The 24785-nt window shown below is 41.4% G+C and overlaps 1 protein-coding gene across 12 annotated transcripts; it reads right to left on the bottom strand.

Moving 5' to 3' along the window:
• Positions 1 to 1863: 1863 nt before the first annotated feature.
• LOC144741514 (histone-lysine N-methyltransferase SETDB1-B-like) lies at positions 1864 to 24468 on the bottom strand. Of its 12 annotated transcripts, none has more exons than XM_078624070.1 (29): positions 24364 to 24468; positions 22335 to 22850; positions 21633 to 21820; positions 21279 to 21340; positions 20797 to 20926; positions 19485 to 19727; positions 19150 to 19351; positions 18298 to 18371; positions 17910 to 18100; positions 17230 to 17262; positions 16971 to 17085; positions 16429 to 16810; positions 16132 to 16278; positions 15270 to 15411; positions 14125 to 14316; positions 13593 to 13945; positions 11710 to 11826; positions 11357 to 11526; positions 10925 to 11030; positions 9790 to 9920; positions 8469 to 8582; positions 7844 to 8058; positions 6906 to 7013; positions 6665 to 6696; positions 4752 to 4779; positions 4230 to 4425; positions 3190 to 3482; positions 2953 to 3041; positions 1864 to 2792 (listed from the first exon to the last, which is right to left on the bottom strand). In XM_078624070.1, exons 2-29 carry the CDS (start codon positions 22826 to 22828, stop codon positions 2675 to 2677), a joined length of 4665 nt encoding a protein of 1554 aa, XP_078480196.1. In that variant the 5' UTR covers positions 22829 to 22850; positions 24364 to 24468; the 3' UTR covers positions 1864 to 2674. The 12 variants fall into 12 exon arrangements, with proteins under 12 accessions (XP_078480196.1, XP_078480168.1, XP_078480164.1 ...); XM_078624042.1 differs by having other exon boundaries at positions 19150 to 19354; XM_078624038.1 differs by having other exon boundaries at positions 19150 to 19354; positions 22335 to 22847; positions 24364 to 24456.
• Positions 24469 to 24785: the final 317 nt, after the last annotated feature.

A 24785-nucleotide genomic window follows, 5' to 3' on the forward strand; every position in this document is an offset into this window, starting at 1 on the left:
TGAAAAAGATAAAAGTTACAGTATGTACATTATCAGCACACAATCAGCAATAGAGCATTGTTAGATATTACCACACCGGCTCTAGGAGCACCAAGTGAGTGGTTAGATCAATTCTATAACCCTTAAAATTTTACATTTCAAACAGAGTAAATGGGATTGAGTTCTGATGGGGCAGAAAAGTAAAAACTAGCTACTCCTGGGATCCAGCAGTTGGAAAGAGAAGGAAAAAAAATCCATACATCTCAGCTCTGCCCATCAGGGGCAAAACCAATCATAACAACCTTTTATATTTCACTGCAGAGTATTTATCATCTTTTAGCACCCACGTGGCACACTATCACTGGCCCAAGTCATAATTGCACAAATCCCCAACGCCACTTCATTTGGGACAAGTGCCAGGCTTTGTGCTTGAGGTGTTTTAATGGCTAGCGCACAATGGCACTTGTATTTGATTAATCACGTGAACATGGATTAATCAAGCAATATAATTAAAAACGCTGGTGGGTTACAAAATGTTAAGAGTACACTGTAGTGTTGTACGGTAAAAGTCTCAATTTAAATACTGGTCTCAGCATGTACATCTGTTCAGTATTTTTTTACTGAACACAGCAGATTTTGGTTATTTAACAAACTATGGTTGTCTAAGTAATTTCTATATTTTTAAGCTTGCAAAAGCATATACCTTTACAGTACACTTACATTATAATCACATGAAAGCCCATTGAAGTCAACTGCCAACAAATCCAATTTATCCAGGAAAACATCAGAGTTTAACATTTTTTTCACATTTGGATATTTTTTTTTTGTTTAATCTGTACAACACAAAGTGACCTGTGCATAAATATAAATGAAACGTATAAACGGGACAAAAAAATGTGCTGTAAATATTGGATAAGAGGCACGTGATCAGTCTTTAAAAAAAAGTACTGTTATTTTAATTACGGTAGTTTGTTACACAGGTCTTCTTCTACTTGCATAAGTAGAGGTGATTGGCAACAATAAAATAACCAAGTCAAGATTAATGAACACGTGGACAGCTTATGAAGTGGCTTGTTGTAGGTCTGCAATGCCACCAGCAAACGATAGAAATGGGCACTGATTTACAACATGGTCCAGTTTGATTAGTGTCCGCGGTCACATTGTGTGCGTTCCCATCTTCCAGGGGTGTAAAAGATGACCGCATCTCTCATGCAATGTTCCGAAATGGTTCAATGGGGACCATTGTTTCTGGGGTAAGACCTGAAGGGTGTTTTTTGGGGGGGTCTTCAATCAGATGTTTTTTTGGAGGCATTGGTATTAGGTGGGACATTCGCACATCCTAGAACTATACCAGTGCCGCAATATTGAGGGGGGATGCTTTAAGACCTTTAGCCCGATCCCAAAAAAGGCATGCGAGAGGAATGACTCTAAAAGTATTTTAAAGATGGCTTAGGCTTTACAACTAATGATAAACATTTTCACATCAGCAATCATATAGAGTATTCACTTGAACAGAAAATGTCGTCAATATCATAGCAGTTGACGGATACACAACTGGGATTCTGATATTGGTGTATTTCTAACACCAAAGAGCAATATTAAAAAAACTGTGCATGACTTTTTATCATTGGCCGACTCATATTTCTGTGTTCGCGACGTATGTTTAATGGAAGCAATTTGTTTTGCACTTTGCAGTCTGCATTAGAAATGCGCCGATGAATAAAGATCAGCTGCTAGGTTCATGAATAAGATTTTGCACATTCGTGAATGTAACATTGCAAGAAGGAAAACTGAAAATTCACCGATGTCAAAGAGGAAAAAGAAAAAAAATTACAATAAAGGATTTGAGCTTAAACTTAATTAAAAAAAACTCTAAAACAAATCCCAATTCTCACGTTAGTTTTTTATACAAAATGCATAACATGTCAATGAAAGCTCTGTACAGATGGATTACCTTATAATACTAAAGTACACATTTCCACAACATTCCAAGGCATAATAAAGAAAATAAAAAAATGAACACCCAACTGTAAAAAAATACTGGACGTTAAACGTTTATTTCAAGCAACATTTCCGTACATCGTAACTACAAATTATAAAACCAAAAGTCACGTTTCAAGTGGAATAATTAATTTACCATAATATATGCAACAGCCGTGTCAATACCCAATTAGATTTCATTGGCAATGCATAACAAATAACAACTTCTTTTTGGGGTTTTACATCTCATTACAAAAGAAATAATAAAAAAAAATCACTCAATCCAATAGCTGCACAAGCATTATACAGCATTAAAAATTTTAAAACTAGGTCAAAACACAACATTTACAGGAATTTAAATATTCATAAAACATGTCAAATGTGTTCCAAGGTTTACTTCAGTTCTGAAATGGTAACAGGTGTCCAAAGATTTAATGTACTCAAAAGTAAAGTATGCAGACATGATGCATGTGTTTGTCGAAATAACCAAGGTATAAAAAAATGGGAAACTTTAACGGTTCTTAAGCATTTCATTTGTTCTATTGTAATAGTTTACAGTTATGTCAAGCAATCACAACCGTGGAGAGAAAGCGATGTCAGAACAGTGGCACCGAGAGTCGAGGTTGAAAGGAAGAAAATTAAACAGCATGGGCCCCCATACTTACAGGGGCCATTGTGGTTGTCTGTGAGACGAGCTTGGGGTTTTTTTCAAGCATTACAACAGCCTTCCTCTGCATTCAGTGGAGCCACAGTAGCAGAGGAGCTCTTTACCTGGCACGCTGCCCACTTCATAGCTGTAATCCCATGTCAGCTCTGTGCCTGCCCGAATGCGCCTGTATCGTGGAACACAATGGAAGAAAAAAAGGATTAACATTTTTTTTTATTGTAACAGAAAAGCAGCAGGCCTGGCCATGATAAGGCATTTTACATAATTTAAGAGAATCGGAGAATAAAGGCTGCATTAAAGTGCTGCAGATGGCGATGTCTACTTACTTGCTGGCAAAGAAGGCAACCCAGGGGAAGCGCAGATCATGGGTGTCCACAAATACATTTTGTACAAAAAGGTTTGGACTGCAGCTATGCTGGAAGGCAAAAAAATACAACTAATTAATACTGGAACACATTCCAAATATGACCGAGCATAAAAACACGTAACAAGACAACGCAAGGTGACAACGCAAGGTTTCAACGCATCCACAAAATGTAAAATGCAACACAACGTGTGCTAACATTGAGGTATCGGCCAAGATTTCCAATGAGTTTCGCATCGATGATGTAGCACGAGTCCTCGCCATCAAAAAACTCGCGCGTGCTCTTCTTCTCCGGCTGGTTGCCGCCTTCGCCCGTGCCGGAGCCCCCGCCACCGGAAGGGCCGCCCCCCTTCTGCCCGGGCCCGGCCTGTGTCAACACCGGCCCCCGCCCCAGCTCACGTCGCATCCCCGTAGACTTGACGGCGACACCGCGTGCCGTCGTCTTGAACGCAAACCCTCGCTTCACGGCGACCTGCCGCTTCAGCGGACGATCTGCCGGCAAAGAGAAAATTTAAATGAGACTCAATTGGTGAACAATAAATTACGGCTGATGTTACTTTCAAAGTCCAAGTCGGTGGTGCTTTGCGCGAACAAACATGGGGTGACGGGCAATTATATATATATATATATAATTATCTATGTTGGCAACCTTCGGCTGGTGGTGGAAATTATCTAATGCAGGGGACATTTTCTATAAGAGAATAATTGTCGATTTCCCACAAAGCATATTCAATTTGCTCGAACCCAGTGCTCTGGGTACATATGTATGTTGAACTTCTTTCGCACCATACGTAGCCAACGGTGCTAATCAGAGGTGCACACCCATTAGCCATGAAGTAGGTGAATAAATTCAATCCCTATTCGATACGAAAAAAATTGCATTGAAAAAAGGAACTGGTCAAACTTTTGAAAGTATTGAAAATCAGATCAAGGCGTTTTGAGTAAACAAATGTAATGTTACATTACCAAGATCTGCATATATTACAAATAAACAAATAAAGGGAGAACAATATGCTCTCACGGCCAAGACAGTTTTCCGATGCACAAAATATAATGGTAGATAAGTAAAGCAATGTCAGTCCATTTGGTCACAAAATAGACAGGGGTCCATTTCATCACATAAAAATAATATTTTAGTCCAACAGCCGATGCACGTTCTGAAGACGGCAATAAGTATGCAGACCACACCAGCACAGAAACCATTAGACATTACCCCCACCTCTCCCAACATCAACTCACCCAAGTCACTGTCTGTGCCAGATGAGATTGTCTGCACATCATCACTGTTTAAAGTTGGCACAGCATTGGTGGAGCCCTTCTGCAGGAGACCATTGGATAGTGGTGTAATACCGCCCCCTCCTGCCCGCTGAGTCCTGTTCACTCCAACGCTTCCTTGAAATTCACACTCAGAGCTGCTCGACAGAATCATAATCTCCTGCATCACGTCACATGGGCCAGAAATTGGAACTTAATTAACTTGCAGCATGTGAATTTCCAATGTGCGCACTCTGTGTGCATGCGTTTTAAGAATGCAAGAGTTAATAAAATGTCAAAGAAGTTTAGTGGTGTGGTTCATGAAAAATGTGACAACATTCTGGCATACGTGATGAGACATTAATCTACGAATGTGGTGACCTCTTGGCCTTGACAATAACTGTACAGTAGATTAATGCAACTGCAATGTCATGAAAGCTTTCATCCTCATCAGAGTGTAATCATGTAAACATAATTGAGACAGACAATTAAAATATAATTTCTCACATCATCTTTGGGATCCACTGCTCTGTAGCTGAGAAATACAAAAAAACGTGTCAGTCAGCTATACAAAACATTTGTTCAAAATTATATTCAACACAAAGTGAAAAAACACCATTCATCACCATCGTATAATCTGTTTATAATCCACTGGCGGCCTATTATATTTTCTATTGTATATTATAATTCCCATTAAGCATATCAAAATTATGACCTCATACATATATTCCAACCTGCACTGTGGTCTTAAGATGCCATTGACTTCTGATTTGTTACGCCCTCACGGAACCATCACAATAAATAAACAAGCCAGCATAAGGGAAGTAATAAAATAATAAAAACAAAACATAATAAAATAATTCTCACGACGTTTCGGCCACAACGCAAGCAGCCGTCCTCAGGTTAAGAACAGGTCTGTCAGAAAGACAGCGTCTGAATGGTCTGAATGGACGCTGTCTTTCCGACAGACCTGTTCTTCACCTGAGGACGGCTGCTTGCGTTGTGGCCGAAACGTCGTGAGAATTATTTTATTATGTTTTGTTTTTATTATTTTATTACTTCCCTTCTACGTGACTTTACCGAAAGAACCAAGAAGATGAATCCCTGCAGTCACGAAAGCTTTAAATCGAAATTTAATCCAGCATAAGTCACTTCATAAAACAAGACACATAACAAACCAATATTTATGGACAAGCTGAAACCCAAAACAAATGTTTCAATGAGATGATTATTCAAATTAAGCAGTATGGTGGTGCCACCGTGAAGCCATACGTTGTCTATCAGTTACAAAGGCAAAGCTCCCCCCATATGGACTTGACAGACTGTTGGGGCAAGTGCTGTTAAGCGAGAACCTATGAAGGTAGGCACGGCACATGAGGGGGTGGGTGGCCAACACCAAGCCCGACCGCCTTTGTCTCCGAAGTGGTGATGTTTACACACCACACCATGTGCTCATTTTAGGCTGCATAGACCTAGAGGTGACCCAGGACCAGTTCAATAATGGTATTCAAATGAGACCTTACAATTTACAAAGGGCTTATTCAATTGTGTTTGTATTTAACCGTTTCCTGATTAACATTAAAATGTACTGCATCTTTCAAACACGTGCATTTTTTTATAGCACAACAAAGCTAAGAACATGAACACAGAATGTTACAATAGATTACACGACTTAAATATCCTTTTCCCAGTGTTAATTATAATTATACGAATAATTTAATCCAAATGATGTTATTGTTGTTATATCTAACAAGCCTAAATAATATCAGTAAGTGTTAAGGGGTTCGTGCAATTCGCTATAAACCTGGTGGATCTGTGTTTCATTCCCAGCCACGGCTAATATTAGTAACATGCAATATCTGAACGGGTCCCGGCTCCTCTTCACCAACCCGCACTGACCAGAGTGGTGAATAAGTATAACCCGTAAAAACAAAGTTTTTCACTATAAATCCTTTATATGCGTGGCGGCTAGAGTCCTCTCGTCCTCTGGCTTGAAATGGCTGCCACCTATGGGTCAGATTATTGCATTGCACCATTAAGCAATTGGTAATTAAATATAATATTTTTGTCCTAAAAAGTGTAAAATTTTGGAAAAAAATTTTCACAAACATTAATTGTCACGCACAACGAGTCTGTGTGGAAAATGTCAGCTCGATTGGATCACGGGAAGTGGGTTAAAAAACGACCGAAAGATTTGCACGGTCCTAAGCAAGCAAGCGAACTTAATATAAAGGATTTAAAAATGGTCAAACATCTACAATGGCTCAAAGGCATGGGTAGACCTTCATCCAGAAGTCGACTGACAAAGGTCTGCAATTATTATTTTATCTACATTAATGATGCAATGAATATGCTTTCAGCAACGAGTTCTCAATGCACCGTTTCATTTTGAAATTATATTTCTAACACCAAATACTTACTGTGGAGCAGAAAGTTGTTTCGGTTCGGCAGTCTGAAATCAGAGATGAAAAGCAATTAAAGAACACAGCCAAACTGTAATTACAACACTACCACCAATGGTAAAATGACCCTTAAGGATTTTTGTTTATTATAACCCAAGAGTAACTCACATTTTCAGCAACCCCATACTCTCCTATTATCACAAAATCAAGAGATTTGATCAAAATTTGTTTAAGAACTAAACACCCATAGGGGACTGACCTTGCTGGAATCCTTGGTTAAGTCTTCTACATTTTTGAAGGAAGAACGACTGTCAGAGTCTTGCACCGTCAGAGCATCAAGTTGGTTGGCACTTAGCCACGACGCTACCTACAGAAGAGAACACACCACACTCTAAATACATATTTAAATCTCACAACTATAAACAGCAAAGAAAATAAACAAAATACATTCAACGCCCAATTGACAGTATATACCGCCACACACGAATTAATCAATACCAATATTTAGAAATTAGTATAACAAATTAGGTTGTTGCCATATCAGGCAAAAGTTGGAAAGCGTTCTCTCTTTGCAAGCGACTTATTTTAGTTTGACGAAATCAACTGTTATACAACAATACTGTGCTCTAACGTCTTAGCATCTCACTTTCACCAACCCACATTAACCAACGTGGTGAGGTATGGTGAAATAAACACCATGATCCGGATGGGAGGGCCTCATCCAGCAGTGGGCTGACAAAACAGCTCAACATGGACAGTGTAGCTTCAATCCACAGCATGCGTTCTCTTTAAGCAAAGATGGTTATTTATATATTTTATCCTGCCACCACCACTCGCCACATTGGCATGCTACGAAATGCAGTGCCATGGTGGCGAGATGTTCACTCCCTCCCCTGGTATGCAGGATGTCGTGGGTTCGATCCTGACCCCGACACCTGTATATTTGGAGTTTGCATCTTCTCCCCGTGGCCGCGTGGATTTTTCTCCGGATCCTCCGGTTTTTCCCTCCACATTTAGAATCAACATGCGTTTAAGATGAAGTAAGTGCCTGCTATAAATTTCCACGTACCAAGTCGCTTTGTTGAGCTATCATTTGCGGCCAGGTTACTTCTGAAAAAAAGAGCGATATAGCTCCATGGGCCTTACCTGGTAAAATTAAAAAAATTACTAGACACTGCACACAATGTGGACTCCCACCTTGTGCTTGGCTGTCTCCGAGTTTACGGGCGGCGTTGGGGGTGCGGGCGACGAGCTGCAAAATGGCGTGGCGTCCGAGCCGTCCGGCGGTGTTGTCGTGCTCTGCTTTTGCTTCTTCTGCAGCTTCCGCACAAATGCCATTGGGACGTTGCTGGAGCCACCGCTGCTGTTTCGACCAACCCGGTCCCGGTCGCGCTCACGTTCTTTGTCACGGGCTGTTCATATTGCCAAGACAATGGACAATTACATGTGTGTAGCCCCTTTTAATCAATACACTGCTGGGTGAGGGCCTTCTCATGCTGTGCAGCTCAAGGGGAATTGGTCATTGCGGATCAGTAAAAACAGGAGCAGCATAGATGCGGGGGCATAGAAAGTGCAGCACAATGGATTTTACTGCATTGCCCTCTGCTGTCTATAACGTAGCCTGGCAGCAGCCTACAGCCTGATGTGCACAATGGTCACAATCTATGTACTTTTCAGGCTAAACAGAAATTTGCTTCTGAGATCTGACAAGATTGGGCACATTCCTAGTAATTTTTCATAGGCATTACAGAAAATGTAAATATCAACACAAATATATGAATAATCCGAGATTTAGATTTCACATTCAAGTTTTCACAATTACATTTTTTTTCATTACGATTGATGAGGTAGGCAGCTTGGGTAAAGGTTATTGAAGATATGAGGGTGAATCTTGATTTGAAGCTTTCGTGACTGCAGGAATCCATACTCTTTGGTTCTTTCGGTAAAGTCACGTAGGTAGAAAAAAAAATAGATCACGACGTTTCGATCGCCACACAAGCAATCGTCCTCAGGTGGGATAGACAAACAGGCTGCTGAAACAAGTCCTTATATATATAGAGCTGAGAGGCGGGGCGGAGGGTGAATACAATAGGGAAAATATTCATGGATGGAGAATGGAAAAACACAACTCTAAAACAGGATGAAGTTAATGTTTAAAATTCAAAGTCAGCTTAAACTTATAAGATGAGTGGAGAGAAGTGTTTAATACGGAAATGAATAAAGATAATCAAATATCATCATTAACAGCAATGAGTTCCAAATTTGCACTAATCAGCACGTTTAAGTATGATCAAATAACCCCAACTTGACTGACATGGAACTACTCATCCAACAGTAGATTGACAAAAGGATGTAAATATTTTTTAAGACAGTATAAGCAAACAGGACGTTGCAAATGCTGATATACGTAGCTCAAATTATGTTGCCGTATGCAAATGTTGCACACTATAAGGCGAATTAGTTATCAAACTACTAATGGAGTGGCACTCAACTCATTTGGCAGCACTGAGCCAGTGGTTGAACATCTTCATCCCAATGGATTTATACAGCATCATGGGATGCAGCTGCATTCACGCGCGATGCAAATCCATATTCTATTGTGTAAAAGCTGTTCATCTCTCCGTGGGGATGACCCCTATTTAATTTCCCACAAAGCAAGGAGAGTAACAAATGCCTCTAATTTCGCAAACTAGAAAAAAGGCTTGGAAAGATTATGCTAATTTTAGAAATTCTCAAACCTGTTGACCTCAGGTAGCCAGAAAATGGCATTACATCAATGAACTGTACAGACCTTTGAGTGTTAACCCATTATATGTGGCGGTTTTCTTTCAGGACTTCAGTGTCATCCCACATGCAAAACACTCAGTGGTAATGGCCAAATATCCCAATATGGGACCCTTCTGAAAATAAGTACAGAGACGGAGTGACAACTTCCTAAATAAATAGCATTAAGATTGAGTAGCAGTGTTTGATCAACGCTCAAGAGATGATGAACTTTTCAACAACAAAAAATATGGTGTAAATGTGATGTGATACGTGCTTAACATGTTGAGTAAAGATTTTAAAACGAGTATGCAGTCCAGCTTGATAGCGATAGCCACAAGTAAACATCAGGTCTGGTGGCAAGGTGCCATGCAACATACCCCTGGGGCTCCTGTACTCAGGGTGGTCGTTACTGCAGAAGCTCTCGCTGTCGTCACTGCCCTCATCATCGTCGCCCCCCTTCACATTGACGCCGCTGCTTTCACTGGATGCCAGCGCCTCACTCTCGTACCTGCACACGCGAAGATGTCACCTCTCCGTGCTTTGGGGTGTCCAAACCTTAATAGGGTCATGACCCGCTCTGGCATATTTGGGGCAATCGTTTCCAGCAATCATCACTGGCAGCAGCACATTAAGTACAAGCTGCTGTGAACCTGGTATGGCAATGGCATAGAGCGATGGATTTCTATTCGGTCAATAAAAACTGTTTGTAAAGTTTGATGAGCAATGTATTTTCGCTGCAAAGCACACAACCTCGTGTCGTCATGTGCTCTCTGTTGCGAGTAGAAGTTACCATTCCAGTTACTGACTCGAGGAATGTTTTGCAATATAAAATGGTGGCAGAAATAATTGCCAGTGACAATTGATAGCAACTATTGCAGTCAAATTGAGCTCACTTTAATCTGCATTACATGATTTTTTCCCACAAGCAATTTTTATGCAATACACAAGCTTTTAAATTTAGTGTCATTTTACATCCTGACACGTTTAAGCTTTGATCATAATATTTAAGATCATCATCTTTATTGACAAGCACTGCCATGTGAAACTAAACACGTGTAATAAGCTGACATTAGGGAAATGACCTCTCCTCAAACACCATTGCCACGATTCTTAAGTCACTGTACACAACATTAGTTTGATATACATTTTTTCAGTTTACAAGGCAACATTGGTTATTTTTAAGTAAGTAAAAATTTATGTAACCCTACTATCTGCCCCTAACATCTCAAATATTAAAGTTACACTGTTTTCCTGTTTTAATTAATGGCAGATGTACTCAAAATAGACGTCAACATTCGGTTATGAAGTTTAACCTCTGAAATCAAATTCAGTAGGATTTATAAAGGCACTAAAATACCTTTGTGACTAGGTATGAAATGTATTTCCATGTCAAGATTCAAGACATGCCGTAATAAAGAGCAAACCTACATGTGTTGCAATATTTTGCAAGACTATAGTGGGCTGGTACCTCTCTGATACGTTATTAGTACCGAAAGCCATAGCTATGCGTACCCATCCTTGTGTCGCTCCACACTCTCAATGTAGTCAAGGTTGGCAAAATACTCGTCACCCATCTCCAGCCCCTCTTTGTCGGCAGTGTCGTCTGTAAGGATCTTGCCTTCAAAGGACAATACAAAAATATGAATAACAATTCCTGCTTTGGCTCAGTTCATGCACCCAAATCCATTTCCAAGCAGTGAAATGTGACAATTTCACACCATACATTCTGATAAACAGCAAGGCGAAATTAAAATCTCAAAATTTGCACTACGTTGATCCGATTTGCAGTATACGATTCATGTATTAAAAAGGAAATTAAGTGGTAACAACCAATTGTTATTAAAAACCCAAAACAACTCATCTTTCAGACAGCAAATGTAAAAAAAACACAAGCTTATATTCTCATGACAGCAAAAAGACTCAAGGAAATCACCAAATATATACCTGCATAGATGCAAACGTAGGATCCTTTGCTGATGTCATCCAAGCAGCGGATGCCCCAGCCCTTGTTTTGAGTCTTAAAGAGCTGCAGCCGCACCTGCAGGCCATGCTGTACCAGGCGGTTCTGGCACATCCGCACGTTGCACTTGCACTGCTTGTTGCACTCATAAATCCTGACGCATAAAGGCACATAAGGGGGGGTAACATTAAAGTGCAACTGTGCAGAGGTCCGCTATGCATCCTGTCAGGGGCACAAGGTATCGCACATACGTACAAATCACTTGTGTGATGACACCGCACCCGCAAGTAGGCATAAAACATAACATTCCCATGGCAGGGTGCTCATGCTTTATTACCCTGTTGGCAAGCACTCTTCAAGCCTCTTGTTGTGGTATCCAGCATCCGGGTTGGTCTGGCCTCCTGGGCTGCAGCCAGTTGCATCCATCGTGAGCTGCTGGCATGCACACTTGGACCTGATGCCAAAATAACAGGTTACAAGATCACCTGGCAAAGGGCACAGCTCTGATCTTGCCAACAAATAACAGTGCAAGAAAATTAAATTATCTATTTGAACAAATATTTCACCAACAAGTTCAAGCAAGCAGAAGCTTTGGATACAGCCGATATGATATTCCTAAAGCCAAACTAAACACAATTTTCACATTAAATGTACTGGTCACTTGTGACAATGTAATCCATTAAAAGTCTGAGCCTGAAAAAGGCATGAAGGTAACAACACTCAGGAACCTCAAATTTATAAAACAAACCCTCGGAACCAGATTTTAAATGAACAATTGGACTCACTGCTTGGACAATCTGAATATAAGTGCGTTTGAATAATGCCTCATACCTCATTTCTTATTTTATATGACCATAGGTTAAGTTACATTTAAAACGTTCTACTGCTTATTTTCATTTCTTGATGTTACGTAAAAGTAAAAAGTTTGTTTTGTATTTGTTAATGTTGCTGCTGTATACCCTTTTCGATATTTAATCAAATGTACGAGAGGCAGACCTCACTTAGCGCTCAAGATGCGTTCCTGGAGAAGTGAGCGCTCATCGAATTAGCGGTGGGAGACGAAGTAGGAAATGCTGCACTCCCAATCCGGGTCACTCAGGCAAGGGTTCCAGGACTTCTGTGATCTTAGTGATGCCTTTAGTCTACATTTCTGTCATGAGGTTAATTTTAGGTGGAGCCTGAAACTACTCTGGTCTCATGAGTTTTCACTTGTACTGTAATTACGTTGAAAATAAAAAAATGTTTTGTATGTAATCATGACTACGAATCGTGATAATCGTATCAAAGGGGGTGAGGCTCTGAGCATACATCACTCTCATTGGCTGAGTGAATGATGGGAATGGGTGCGTTTCCTCGGCCAGCACTGCTGCATGTTCTCACTCATAAGCACTTAATAGATTTGTTTTAATATTTTGAAAACATGTTCACCAGGACAAAGAGCACTATTACGAATCAGCATTCTACAGGGTTGCGCTAAGCGAGGTCTGCCTGTATATTGTTTTGTGACATAGGTCTCCCTTGATAGACTTCGTCTCAATGTCCTCTTGACTGGCTTCAAGTAAATGCAAAATGAGATTGAAAATGTGAATCAATTGATATCTTAAATAGACAAATAGAGACAGGGTAAGGCCTAGACAGTGATGGGATATGAAACCACCATGCAAAGCAGGTATTAAAGGCTATGGGGTTAAGTGGTAGGCAGGAGGGGGAAGTGCTGCAAAATCCATTGTTATACTGGACTTGTATGCTCCGAGCCTTCACTAACCCGCAGTGACCAGCATGGTTAATGGTCCAACTAAGCCCATGACAAGTATGGCATGCGCAGGCCCTCATCCAGCAAGCAACTGAAAAAGGGGCTACCAAGCAGTAGGGCATTGGTCGTCGTTTTTTGCAAAGGTTTGTGGTTCAAAGCCAGCAACTCCCCTGGTTGATATGGTGGGTATGTAAACAACCCCCCCCCCTCCTCTACTTCACTATAGATTATAAAGAAGCCCATAACGTTATTAGAAAATTAGCAAGCTAAGTTTGCAGACGTCACAGTCCACATTTGCTAAGTATGAAAATGACTTGCAAATTATCAATTGTGTACAAACCACACAGCAACACCACAGTATGCACAAATAATGTGATTTGAAAGGGCTGTTGTTCATGCATGCACATTTGAGTGACTAATTGTTTGCACAATGCAACAACAACAAGTGTGTAGTGCGGGGTGCTCACTTGTCTTGACAGCCGTCGGTGCAGCTGCAACACACGAGGAACTCGGAGCTCGTGTTGATGAAGACTCCATGCTCGGGGATGCGCACTTTGCTGTACGCGGCGTCCGGCGGCGGCTCCGAATCGATCTCGTTCACGCACGACACGGGCACATCCTCCACGCCGTTTGTGATGTCGCGAACGCAGTACAGCGGCTTCACGGTGCTGATGCGCCGCTCTGCCATCACGTACGGGTCGAAGCAAAACTGCTCGAGGAAGAGGAAGTTGGCGTACGTCTCAAACAGGTAGCGCTGCACCTCCATCATGCAGCGCAGGCTGCGGCCACACGGCGCCTTGTACATCATGTGGAACGGCGCCTGTGTAAAAATGGAAAGTTAGACACGTGGCCACCAAGAGCGGCTCTTTGCAACAACAGCGACGCAGTCTTACAAATACATGGATCGTAATATAGTCAACGAGCAGTAAATAAGCCAACAAGTAACTGTTAGTGGAGGAAATAACTGAGGATGAGTCACTGCAAAATTGCATTCCAAACCTTGCGGTTGATCTTCCGGCGTGCGCTGAGTCGCCTAAAGTCATAAAGGAGTGGAACTAGGAGTGGGTTCCTGCCCTTGTACTTGTCGAGGTTGGCTGGCCGTAAACTCCTCAAGCAGCTCTGGCCACATGCGTGTGGAACGTACAACAGCTTCTCTTTCGGCGCCTTGTATATTGGGTATGTTGCCAGAGCCTGAAGAGACACGATAGAAGGAAACCACGACATCAGTGAAGATGTACTTTTAACCCCTAATCAAGAATACAGTAAACTCTCAATATTTGCGGGCTTTCTAATCAGGGTTTTACACATTGGCGACAAATTTATTGCCGCGCTATTAGATTTTTTTCGGCTGTCTCTAGTGTAGGCCTATCAGTAAAAAAACTATACATATATTACCAGAGCATGTTTGTTTGCATGTTTTACCACAAATGCACATTGTTAATGCAGACCCGATTCCTTTCAAAAGGTATCTACTTGGTGTTTGACCATCTTAACACCTATTGACAGAAAGGCAAAAACATATTCTTTTGTATACGAGGTATTACTGTACAATATATGTATTCATGAATATATAGTTTATATGTTGACGTTTAAACATAATATGTTATGCCGCCTAACTCTATTTTTATTTTTCTCTTTAAGTATTCATATTTATTTATAAGAAATTCCCACCATTCTCCATGAACGTGTCCCCGCGAATACTGAAGCACATACACATTCATATACGTACGTAACGCACACATTTCAGGTTTCAAGTAATATAAACATGTACAGTACAAGCCTTTTGTCAATCCAATGCTGAGCGAGGGCCTCGATGCACCATGTGAGTCGTGGGAGTTGTTAGACCATACTTAATCTTAACTGCCCTCTGCTACCCACAACGTAGCCCCACAGTATCCTATGAAACCTGTTATGTCCAGTAGTTGCCAATCCAACACTATCCAAGCACACTTTGCTCCCAAGATCTGACAAGATCAGGTGCGTTGCAGGACGATTTCATGTAATATACATTTTAGTTTATAGCTAACGAAACAAAAAATACTCATTCTAGATTTGAAGCTTTCGTGACTGCAAGGATCCATACTATTAGGTTTTTTTGGTAAAGTCACGTAGGTAAAATATTAAAAAAATAATAGAATACTCACTTCCATTTTGCTATTGGTGGGCATGTACATCTGCGACTCTCCCACATTATGCGAGATGTCTTCCTGCACGTACTCGGAATGCCCGCGAACAACACGCTCCCCTGCAGAGCTACGGGCAGGGGGTCCTGTTAAATCCACTGGGCTGCAAAATATGAGAACGGCCTTAGAACGATACATCTGAAGTCATTTGTTTTGACAGGCAGGCAGAGTGCAACATGAGCTCCCAAGTAACGATTTGCTCACCGAACCAACTCTCGATTTTATGAATTGTTACAAGTCTTGGTTGCGGGTAAATTCAAAAGTAATGTTTTTTTTCATTGTGGTGAATGTAGCACAAGTGGTTCCCAAGGTCATTTGACTCAAATATATCCCATATATACATTCATTTATTAATCAAATGAATGACAACCTCCCCGTGCCATGTCGGTCTTGATGTTCGTTTGTAAAATACTTCCACAACTTGCCGGTCAGTTATAGTTGGGCTTTAAGAACTGTTCAGATATCATACTTTGTTTTTTTTTTTGGTAAAATCACGTAGGTAAAAAAATTAATGAATGAAATAAAATAGAATGAAAACAACTAAAATAAAATCACGACGTTTCGGGCGCAATACAAGCGTCCTTCTTCAGGTGGGGTCAATGTAGCGAAAACAAAAACCTAGAATTATGTTCAGATATCATTCACCACTGATGTTAGCTGTGGCCCAGTCGAAATCAGGTCACCAAGTTCACAATCCATTGCATTAATCATTGTATCACTGCTCCTCCCATATACAATACATGCATGTAGCGTAACAGTAAAAAACTATTTAAAATCTGACTCAATATTTTGATAGCTATGGTCACAGATGTGAGTAACTCACCGTGGCATGTAGCTGTAGTTTGTGGCAGGCCAGCTGATATCGGAGTCAGTAATTCTGGTGGATGTGGTCACCTGGCGGAAGGTAGTGCTTTTCTTGGCCACCTGCTTACGGTTGGCCGAATTCAAAGACGATTCCGAATGGCTGGAGCTATAAGACAAATCAAACAGAGCAATCATATGACAGGTATTTAACGATTGCATAATTACAATGTATTATTTTGCACAATTGCAATGTTATATTAGATTAAGTAAAAAAAACTGTAACCGGTAGCAACCAATAAGAACTGTATTAGCGCACCTCTGCCTGCTCAAGGTAGGCTTTCCATATGGTTGGAAACCGCCACTCTGTGACATCTGGGCACCGGGTTGAAGCACTGCAGAGCTGCTGGGACTTGTGGGGAACTGGGCTGAAGGACTGGGCATTGAAAAATTAAAATTCGTGGAAGATGGGAATAAAGGTGGTCTTCCCAGTCTCTGTGGAGGACTTGTTTTGTCTATTGGAGGTATCCACGTTTGTGCATCCTGTATTGCAAATTGGGAGCTCAGCGACATCGTATGAGATATGAAAGGTGCCTGGATTGGGGAACCCAAAGCACTAGCTGGAGTTTGGGGTTTGGTGTGCTGCTGCTGGGGCTCCTGCTGAGGGTACTGAACAACAGGACCACCCTTGTTTCGTCCAGCTGCAAAAAAAAACAATGCATTAACCATGTGCACAGTTACAAATCTAGCTCAACATTCAATGCTGTAATTGAAACTACTAATTGTAAATCGTGAGCAAATTATACCAACAATCATTATTTTGGAATGGCTTTGGTGGCCAGTGAAGTTTCTGGGACTGACCAGTAGTGGGTCTCATCCGTTGTCCGGGTTTCTTTTCAGTGTGGTAGTGTTTAAGGGTATGCATGGGCTCCAGCCTTGTGGAGCCTCTGTAGATCCATTCGCAGCGCTCATCAATCTAGAAAGAAATGACACGAACTTGAGAGTTTCTGCTAAGTATTTTCACGTTCAATCTTCATTGCACGTACACATTTAAGATATTTAAAAATAAAAAAGGCTGAACTGGACAATGTAAATGAGAACATCAAAACTCCAAACATACATGCATCAGGGTTGGGATCGAATCCATGACCTCCTGCATACCAGGCGAGGGAGTTAACATCTCGTCACCATGGCACCTCACGCCGCTTTCATGATCCACACCGCTCTCATGCATTTGTACAGTACAACTTGTCAGGTATTTCACGGCCGTGAATAATTAAAACACAACCCCGCAAATTTCCAATAACACTCCAATAAATTTGCCGTGAATACACAAAACCGCAATTATAAAATCCCCACAAATATTGAGGGTCGACTGTACATGATAAAATATATATGACCATGGTAATCACTTAATATTAGCAAACAGAAGAGCAGTGGTGCAGTGGTTATAGCACTGCGCTATGAACCGGCCGAAGTTTGATTTCCCAGTCACAACTAATACAGTATAGATGACATGTAATACCACCTTATCCGTTCCTGGGCCCACCCCTCACCAGCAATCTCATTAACCAGTCAGATAAATTTTGATTTAAAGCTTTCGTGACTGCAGGGATTAATATTCTTGGTTCTTTCGGTAAAGTCACGTAGAAGGGAAAAAATATAAATATAAAACAACAATATTATTTTATTATTTCCCTTCTACGTAACTTTACCGAAAGAACCAAGAATATCAGTCAGATAAAGTACGCTAAAACCATATCCATGGCATAGCGAGGTCTTCCAGCTTGCAATTCTCACCAGGAATACGATTTTAACGAGGCTGCCATCAACCTCTTCAATACGAGACTTCCACCATGTGCCCTCCCACTCAGTCTTGATGTTCTGTCCAGGCTTCAGGAGAACCATGGGGCGGTTTGGGTATGACTTGATGTAATCCTCCATAAATTCCCTGCTCGCACGATCATCCACGTCTTCCCAACTGTTGGTTACTACATGTGAAATTCAAGATTCATTATCGCAACACCACAAAACAAGAAAAAAGGTACAATCATCTCTCAGAAATCACCAGTCAACAATGTGATAGAGATGACACTTTTAGTTGTGAGAATGACATGTGATAAAGGTTGATGCAGAGGCATATAGAAAGATAATGTTAGTGTTGATTGTCAAGCATAATAGAACTTACACTGTCTGCATACTTCGTATAATTCTAAAAGTGTGACGTAGCTTGCATATCCATCATCGAAAAAAATGAGAAACCTGTAACAATGTATGAATATACAATTAAACTTCACATCCAGAAAATGCACAAACATTGCAAATTTTTGATTGTATTGAATATTTGCATTGTTTAGATTCTAAAGATCTAAACTATTTACACATTAAACAGTCCAATTCACCATTAATTGCATTTATATCACATCACCGAGTTTCTGTTACAATAAACAAAACTTGTGCTCATCCCCTTTTGCTTACTGATTCTGCTGACATTTATAAAACAATTTCACTGGCCGCAAAATGAAAAAAACTGAAATCTGGTGTGCCATCCGCATAAAAGATGCGTGTCGTGCTGTGCAGTCGCGTCAATTCCAAGTCGATGTGCACTGTCAATAAAATATATCCAACCAATGCTGTGATTAGCTTGCAAAACAGAACGTCACTCATTACTTTGTAAACGTTAAATGTATACTGTATTACGTTTCATATTACAATCACATTTCCCAGAGCAAGGGTAACAATTTGCCCCCTCAATTCAATCAATTGTTGTAATTAAGGGCAGTTGTGATTGAATACGCACCACTTTTTTAAGAGTGCTGAAAATGACTTCAAGCAGTTGGGAGGATTTACGCATTGTATACAATATACACAACTTGAAAAAAAACATTTAGATTCTAAGACACGTGATTTGATGCATTCATTGTACACTTACAAACTCTTCGAATAATACATGCAATATTCTACCACTCTGCAACAGCAGAGGTATTCCAGCATTACCATTGTTAACCATGCAAAACACAAGCCGATTGATTATAATTACCTGTACTTGTTGGTTCTGTGCGGCGTCTCAGCCACAATGCCCGCGTACAGCCACACCGAGGTGCCGTCTTTGTATTTTGCCACAACTCTACTGCCGACAACAAGGCTCTCGGATTCCGGATGACGATCGTACGCTATGTGATTTCCTGACAGCAAGCTCTTCCCCTTGCTGTCAAATTTAACTTTGTACTTGAAGCCGCTGGCTTCTCGTATTGACATAAAGCAAACAAAAAAGTGATTAACTGTAAATCAAGCACAATTCATGCAAAACGAATTACACATTTTGAAGTGCTTTTTCAATTGTACTTAATCAAACTGAAGTGTTGGGATAGATACCGGATGAGACGATGGCTACAAGAATGCCACGATGCCATGTCTTCGTCCGCTTCTTGCCAAGGACGCGCATGCCCAGCAAAATCTCATCACCAACTGCCGTGGGCTGCCCAGACTCGAAGCGCTGCTCTGGTCGGATGCTGCCAGCTTCGTTATCTGCTCCGGGCTCCGTGGGCGATGAAGGCTGAGACTGGCTCCCCGTCAAGGAAGCAGCACTGTTTACCTCGAGTTGAGTGTCGGCATTAGCTGAAAACAAAACCAACGAAAACATCTGCCCTTTAAGAAATGGAATGACATCACAAGTGAAAAGATTTGCAAATGGACATTCGATTGAATATACCATGTGAAGTATGAGCAATCATCTGCCATGGTGTACTGTTTAGCGCAATGGACTTGCAATATAGTGGTCGTCAATTTAACACGTAGGCTTTCGCGACCAATATCATCCATAATCGAGGCTTTTTTGGGTTAGATCGCGTAAAACCCACCAACACCCGACACAGCCAACTAGTAAGGGTTGTCACATAAACAGCACCTGCCAATTCGTCACTAGTACAGCACACCAGTGTGTTGGAGAGCCAAGCCACAACATTTACAATCTGAGTATGACGTTTCGCCAGTAATTACAACTAGCTTCATCAGGCGACAGCCAGTTTCCTGGAGAAGTCCACCTGTTTCGTTCCTTATAGAGGCGTAGATGTGGTGACCACACTTCTGCGCTCTTGCGCAAAGTGGGGGAGGGGATTAATGAGCCAATGTACATTATGCATGCGCATTATACGAGCCCTTTGATCTGTCCTTCTTGTCCCATGTGTATATTAAAATAGCCGTACCAACGGTAATCCCTATTTAATTATGGTGCCTTGTATAGGCATGCATTTAAACAATGTTTTATTTGAGGATTCGCTTCCACGCAGCACTAAGTCGATAGCTATCCGAACGGGTGGTGGCGGGTTTCAACGACGCGATCTAACCCCAAAAAAACCTCTATTATAGTGCTCGTCAGTTCGATATCCTGGCATAGCAGTTGAAACACTGGGCAACTTAAAAAAAATCCCCCTTGCCTCTGTCCACCCAAGCAGTACGAATCGGTACACAATACATTGACAAGTCAGGGAAACGTGGGTAGTAGTCTGTAGACCTCCGAGTGCAGCGATATTGCTCAAGCAGTGGCTTGAGCAAGGTATTGCTGGGCTGTTACTTCACCTTTTATCCAACATCAAAAAGAATAGTATATTTAATATACTATGCAGTGACGAGTATGATGAAGTATGGTCAGACATGATTGATGAAGAGCTCTAAAAAGCATATGTACCTTTTTTTTGCGTGGAATCTCGCCACATGGAAGAATGGGCATCTTCTTTTACACGCATTTCCTTTATAGTGGAGAGGCAACATTGTACCTCCTTCATAGAATCTCTAATGACCATCATAATGGCTTTCACCTGTGGAAATATTCCAAACGTTACAACTGTAGTTAAGAGCTCATAAATATGATTTTTTTTAATATAAATGTACAAAAAGATAATTGCATCAAGTAATGTAAATTAAAATCATACAACTGACTGCAGATTGCAACTGAATGTTGACTGTGGAACTAAAAAATGAGGTTACACAATTACATTTTAATTACACATTGGTTCGTTTACAAAAAATACTAAATTACTAGATACACGCTTTGTCACAAAACACGACTGTACTGATTAATGACTGAGCATTTTAATTGCCGACAAATACTGCACAATGTTTCACATGATATGCATTTATGCATATCTGAGGCAAAAATAAAATAAATACCTCCTCTTCATTCAGATCCTTGATAGTTTTGCCCCGATTGGAGTCCTTAACATTTGAGCCTCCTGTATACAAACCGTACATAAATAATATACTATTAAGTGTCTGTACATTGCAGTGTCTTTCACGTTCATGCCATTATTAGCACAATCTAAAAAAAATCTGTTTATTTGTTTAAACTGAAAGTTCCGTTTATCCAGTGACCCAGCTAGCCTGCAAGGGAGATCCGTGGTGCATCAGCACAGAACATTAAAGTGGAATATCAGAACAAAACGAGTCAGAGGTACAGGAAAAAATAATGCGTAAAGAACAAAAACTATAAATTGTAACAAAATAAACATGCATGCAGTGACCAACCTGTTTCACTGTTAGCCTCAGCATCCTCATCCTCATCATCCAGGATTTCAATGATGTCATTCGATGTCTCTTTGCCAGTTGTGGTAGCTATTTCAATGGCAGCATCAGCAAGGGATTCCACTTCGTCAAAATTAAGCCCTAGTTTTATATACAGCTCTCTCACTTGTCCTTGTATATGGTTCACAGTCCTAAAGATCAAAATATATGTCTTAGCAAGCAGTCGACATTAAGATATAATATGTATATTTAACGTATGTCCATTGGTGCAATGGGGCTTCTCCTGTTGGATCACTCATACAACTGTCCAACAGTCAGCCAAGTTTGATGCCAGAAGTACTCATACCTACCTGTCAACCCATTATCAGTGGCTTTCTTATCAGACCAAATACTGGTCACCCCGTGCCCTTATAAATCTCAACGTTCATCCTACAGTTTCATCACAACGGAGAAACACAAACAAATAGACAAAAAAATGTGGCCGTATTGAAACGACTGTACACCGTATGGACCTGAAAACTCAATTTCCCTGTACAAGAATACGGGTAAACCATATGGATTGACAGGTATGAGTACTCATCTGCAAACGCGCCTATCCAACATACAATGGTGAGCATCCATGAAGCGTAGGCATGCAAAAGGCATGTGGCCGCCAAGTTCTGATCGAGCAAAGGGAAATAACACACAATTCAACGCTATTCTTACATTTTAAAGCCACTGAAGATGTGGTCAATGTTAGCCACATTCTCCTCTCGCTGGGACAGCAAAAGCTGCACCTCCTGCAACGTCATGCATTGCTTGTGGAAATCGGCGTATTCCGCAAGGTGTTTGTCCACGAGTAACTCCATCTCCTCCATAGACACCACAAGGTCCTCCCCTAACCCGTTGTCGGGATCCTCTTCCGTCTCTGTCCTCTCGCCATTTTGAGTCCCTGCTGCGGCTTCTGCAGCTTCGTCGGCGTTATCATCCTCAATCCTCTCACATATGTCACTTTTTGCCGACATCGATTGTTCCTCTACTTGCATGGGACTGCCATGAGGAACGTCACCAATTTCAGGAGTGCAAGGGCTTGCGTTCATGTTTGGCTGCGAACTCTCAGCTTGAGGTTCAGCCAACGACGTCTCCGTATCCTCACCCTTGTCAGCCATTTCCAACGCTTCTTCCATGACATCCTTACCAGTCTCGTCCTCCAAGGCCATGGTAAAGTTTATCAACAACCTGCTTCACAACATACAAATTAAGAGATCCCAACAGAACACACAACAAACGTGCCGTTGATTCAACGTATACTCATGGACACTTAAAGCACACCATCTGCATACACAACCCAATATTTTCATAATCACGTCGAAGAAATCATCACCGAGGAACAAAACAATATGCCAACTTTTCCAGAGGACTTTCCTGGTGTAAGTCGAAATGTTGCCCTTTCTGGATAAGTCTCTCTTTGTTCCAAAACAAAAAATGGTAACCAAAAACACATTTTCGCGTTGCATCAGTATCTAACGCAAAACACTCGGTTTCCCTTATACATACCGGAAATAAAACACATAACAGCAAATACATGAATGTAGTTACGTTTATACTGATGAAATTTGAATTGCAAACAGGAGTGCAAGACAATGTAGTAGTTTATTATCCTCTTGGTTATGTTGTCAGCGAGCTGAATGTCTCCTGAAACCATCATCGCATTGTCCTGCAATGTTTGCAGTTTCATCTCACGCCTACGTATGGACAGACATTAATTTAGCTATATGCATAGGCTCCATTATTTACGCCGAGTCCCAGCTTTCTGTCCTTTCTGCGTAATTAGAACGCAGCCCCTCGGCCATGCCCACACGTGTGTTAAATTAGACACACATTGATAATAGTTTTTTTACCCCTTTATCTGACAACAAAACTGACACCTTTTTTTTACAAGGAGTTATGTTTGCATAGACCACAATACCTGCAGTCATAATGCAAACAAAAAACATAACTCTGATAATGTATGCACTGTCCTTGAAATTGATTGGTCCACACCCTAGACAGCTTTCCTTAGAGCCTAGTCTCACATGGTGTTGGACCAGATGACGCCAAAAGGCGCACAACTCATTAGGTACACGTGCACATACAGATTGGGCATTCTCAAAACAAACACGTGTACATCGCATGAATAAATACCACGCGTACTTATCCCACAACGTAGATTAATCGCAATTCGCCACCAAGCGGTGAAGCCACCACAGCGCGCTTGTGCCAGGCTACGTGCACTTCAAGGCCACGTACAAACACAGTAACACAGTACAATACTGAATATACAATCGTGCAAAATACATTCTATCCCCCTAGCTGGACTCACTGAATTCAACACATTCCCACGCAACGCCTGTCGATAAATGGGACATCGGTCACAAATAACAACACGCATTTTTGCCACATTACAGCACCGATCTGAGGGCACAAATGATTAAATTTTCACGTTGCCGGAGGAGGTGAGTGGGGCAAGTAGGCCCGAGGTCACAGCGTGGGGCTTGCCTAGAATCCCTACCGAGAACGGAAGACCTGAAGAGGCCGGGTCGGGCCAACAAACCTGCTTTCGGGCAAAATCAAAGCCGGGGAGGGGCAGTCGTTACGACGCTAAATACCCGTCTCGTAACACACACCCCCCTCCTCCCGCTCTAACATTGCGTGCTACGATGATAAATAACAAAGAACACGAAACGATAATTCCCGAGCGCGTACAACAAAATACCGCGGCCTGGGGTTTCCCGCCTTTGTTCGGCCCTCTCGACGAAAACACGTTCACAAATCGTACAACGTATAGGAGAGACCCTGGCCGGGGTTGGCGCGCGATTGGCAAGATTTGGCACGAGCCGAAACTCTGAACCAATCATGAGCGGTGCCAGTGGAGTTCGCTGTCTATGCGCTGTATGGAATCCAAAGGTAGCTTTAACCACGCCCCCTCTGTAGACCCCGCCTCCTATGTTGACCCCGCCCCCTCGCATGGGACCGTAATCGGGAGTGTAGAAATTTTGAAATTGTCGAGCGCTCGATAAAAAAAAAACTTCCTTAATAATGTACTGCCGATTATCAACAAAATACTCATCATTAGCGTCGTGGTCGAGAATATAAATAACAAAATAGATACGTAGACAATTTGTCTCATTCACACAC

Source organism: Lampetra planeri, chromosome 3, assembly GCF_965212315.1.
Source record: "Lampetra planeri chromosome 3, kcLamPlan1.2.h2, whole genome shotgun sequence".
NCBI lineage: Eukaryota > Metazoa > Chordata > Hyperoartia > Petromyzontiformes > Petromyzontidae > Lampetra > Lampetra planeri.

Coding starts and splice junctions, on each gene's coding strand:
- LOC144741514 (XM_078624042.1), bottom strand. CDS start 22,828: ATGGCCTTGGAGGACGAGACTGGTAAGGATGTCATGGAAGAAGCGTTG. Junction 11,827..13,592: donor ACCGACGGCTGTCAAGACAA/GTGAGCACCCCG, acceptor TTTTGGCATCAG/GTCCAAGTGTGCATGCCAGC. Junction 8,583..9,789: donor TGAGTACAGGAGCCCCAGGG/GTATGTTGCATG, acceptor CTTTACCGAAAG/AACCAAAGAGTATGGATTCC.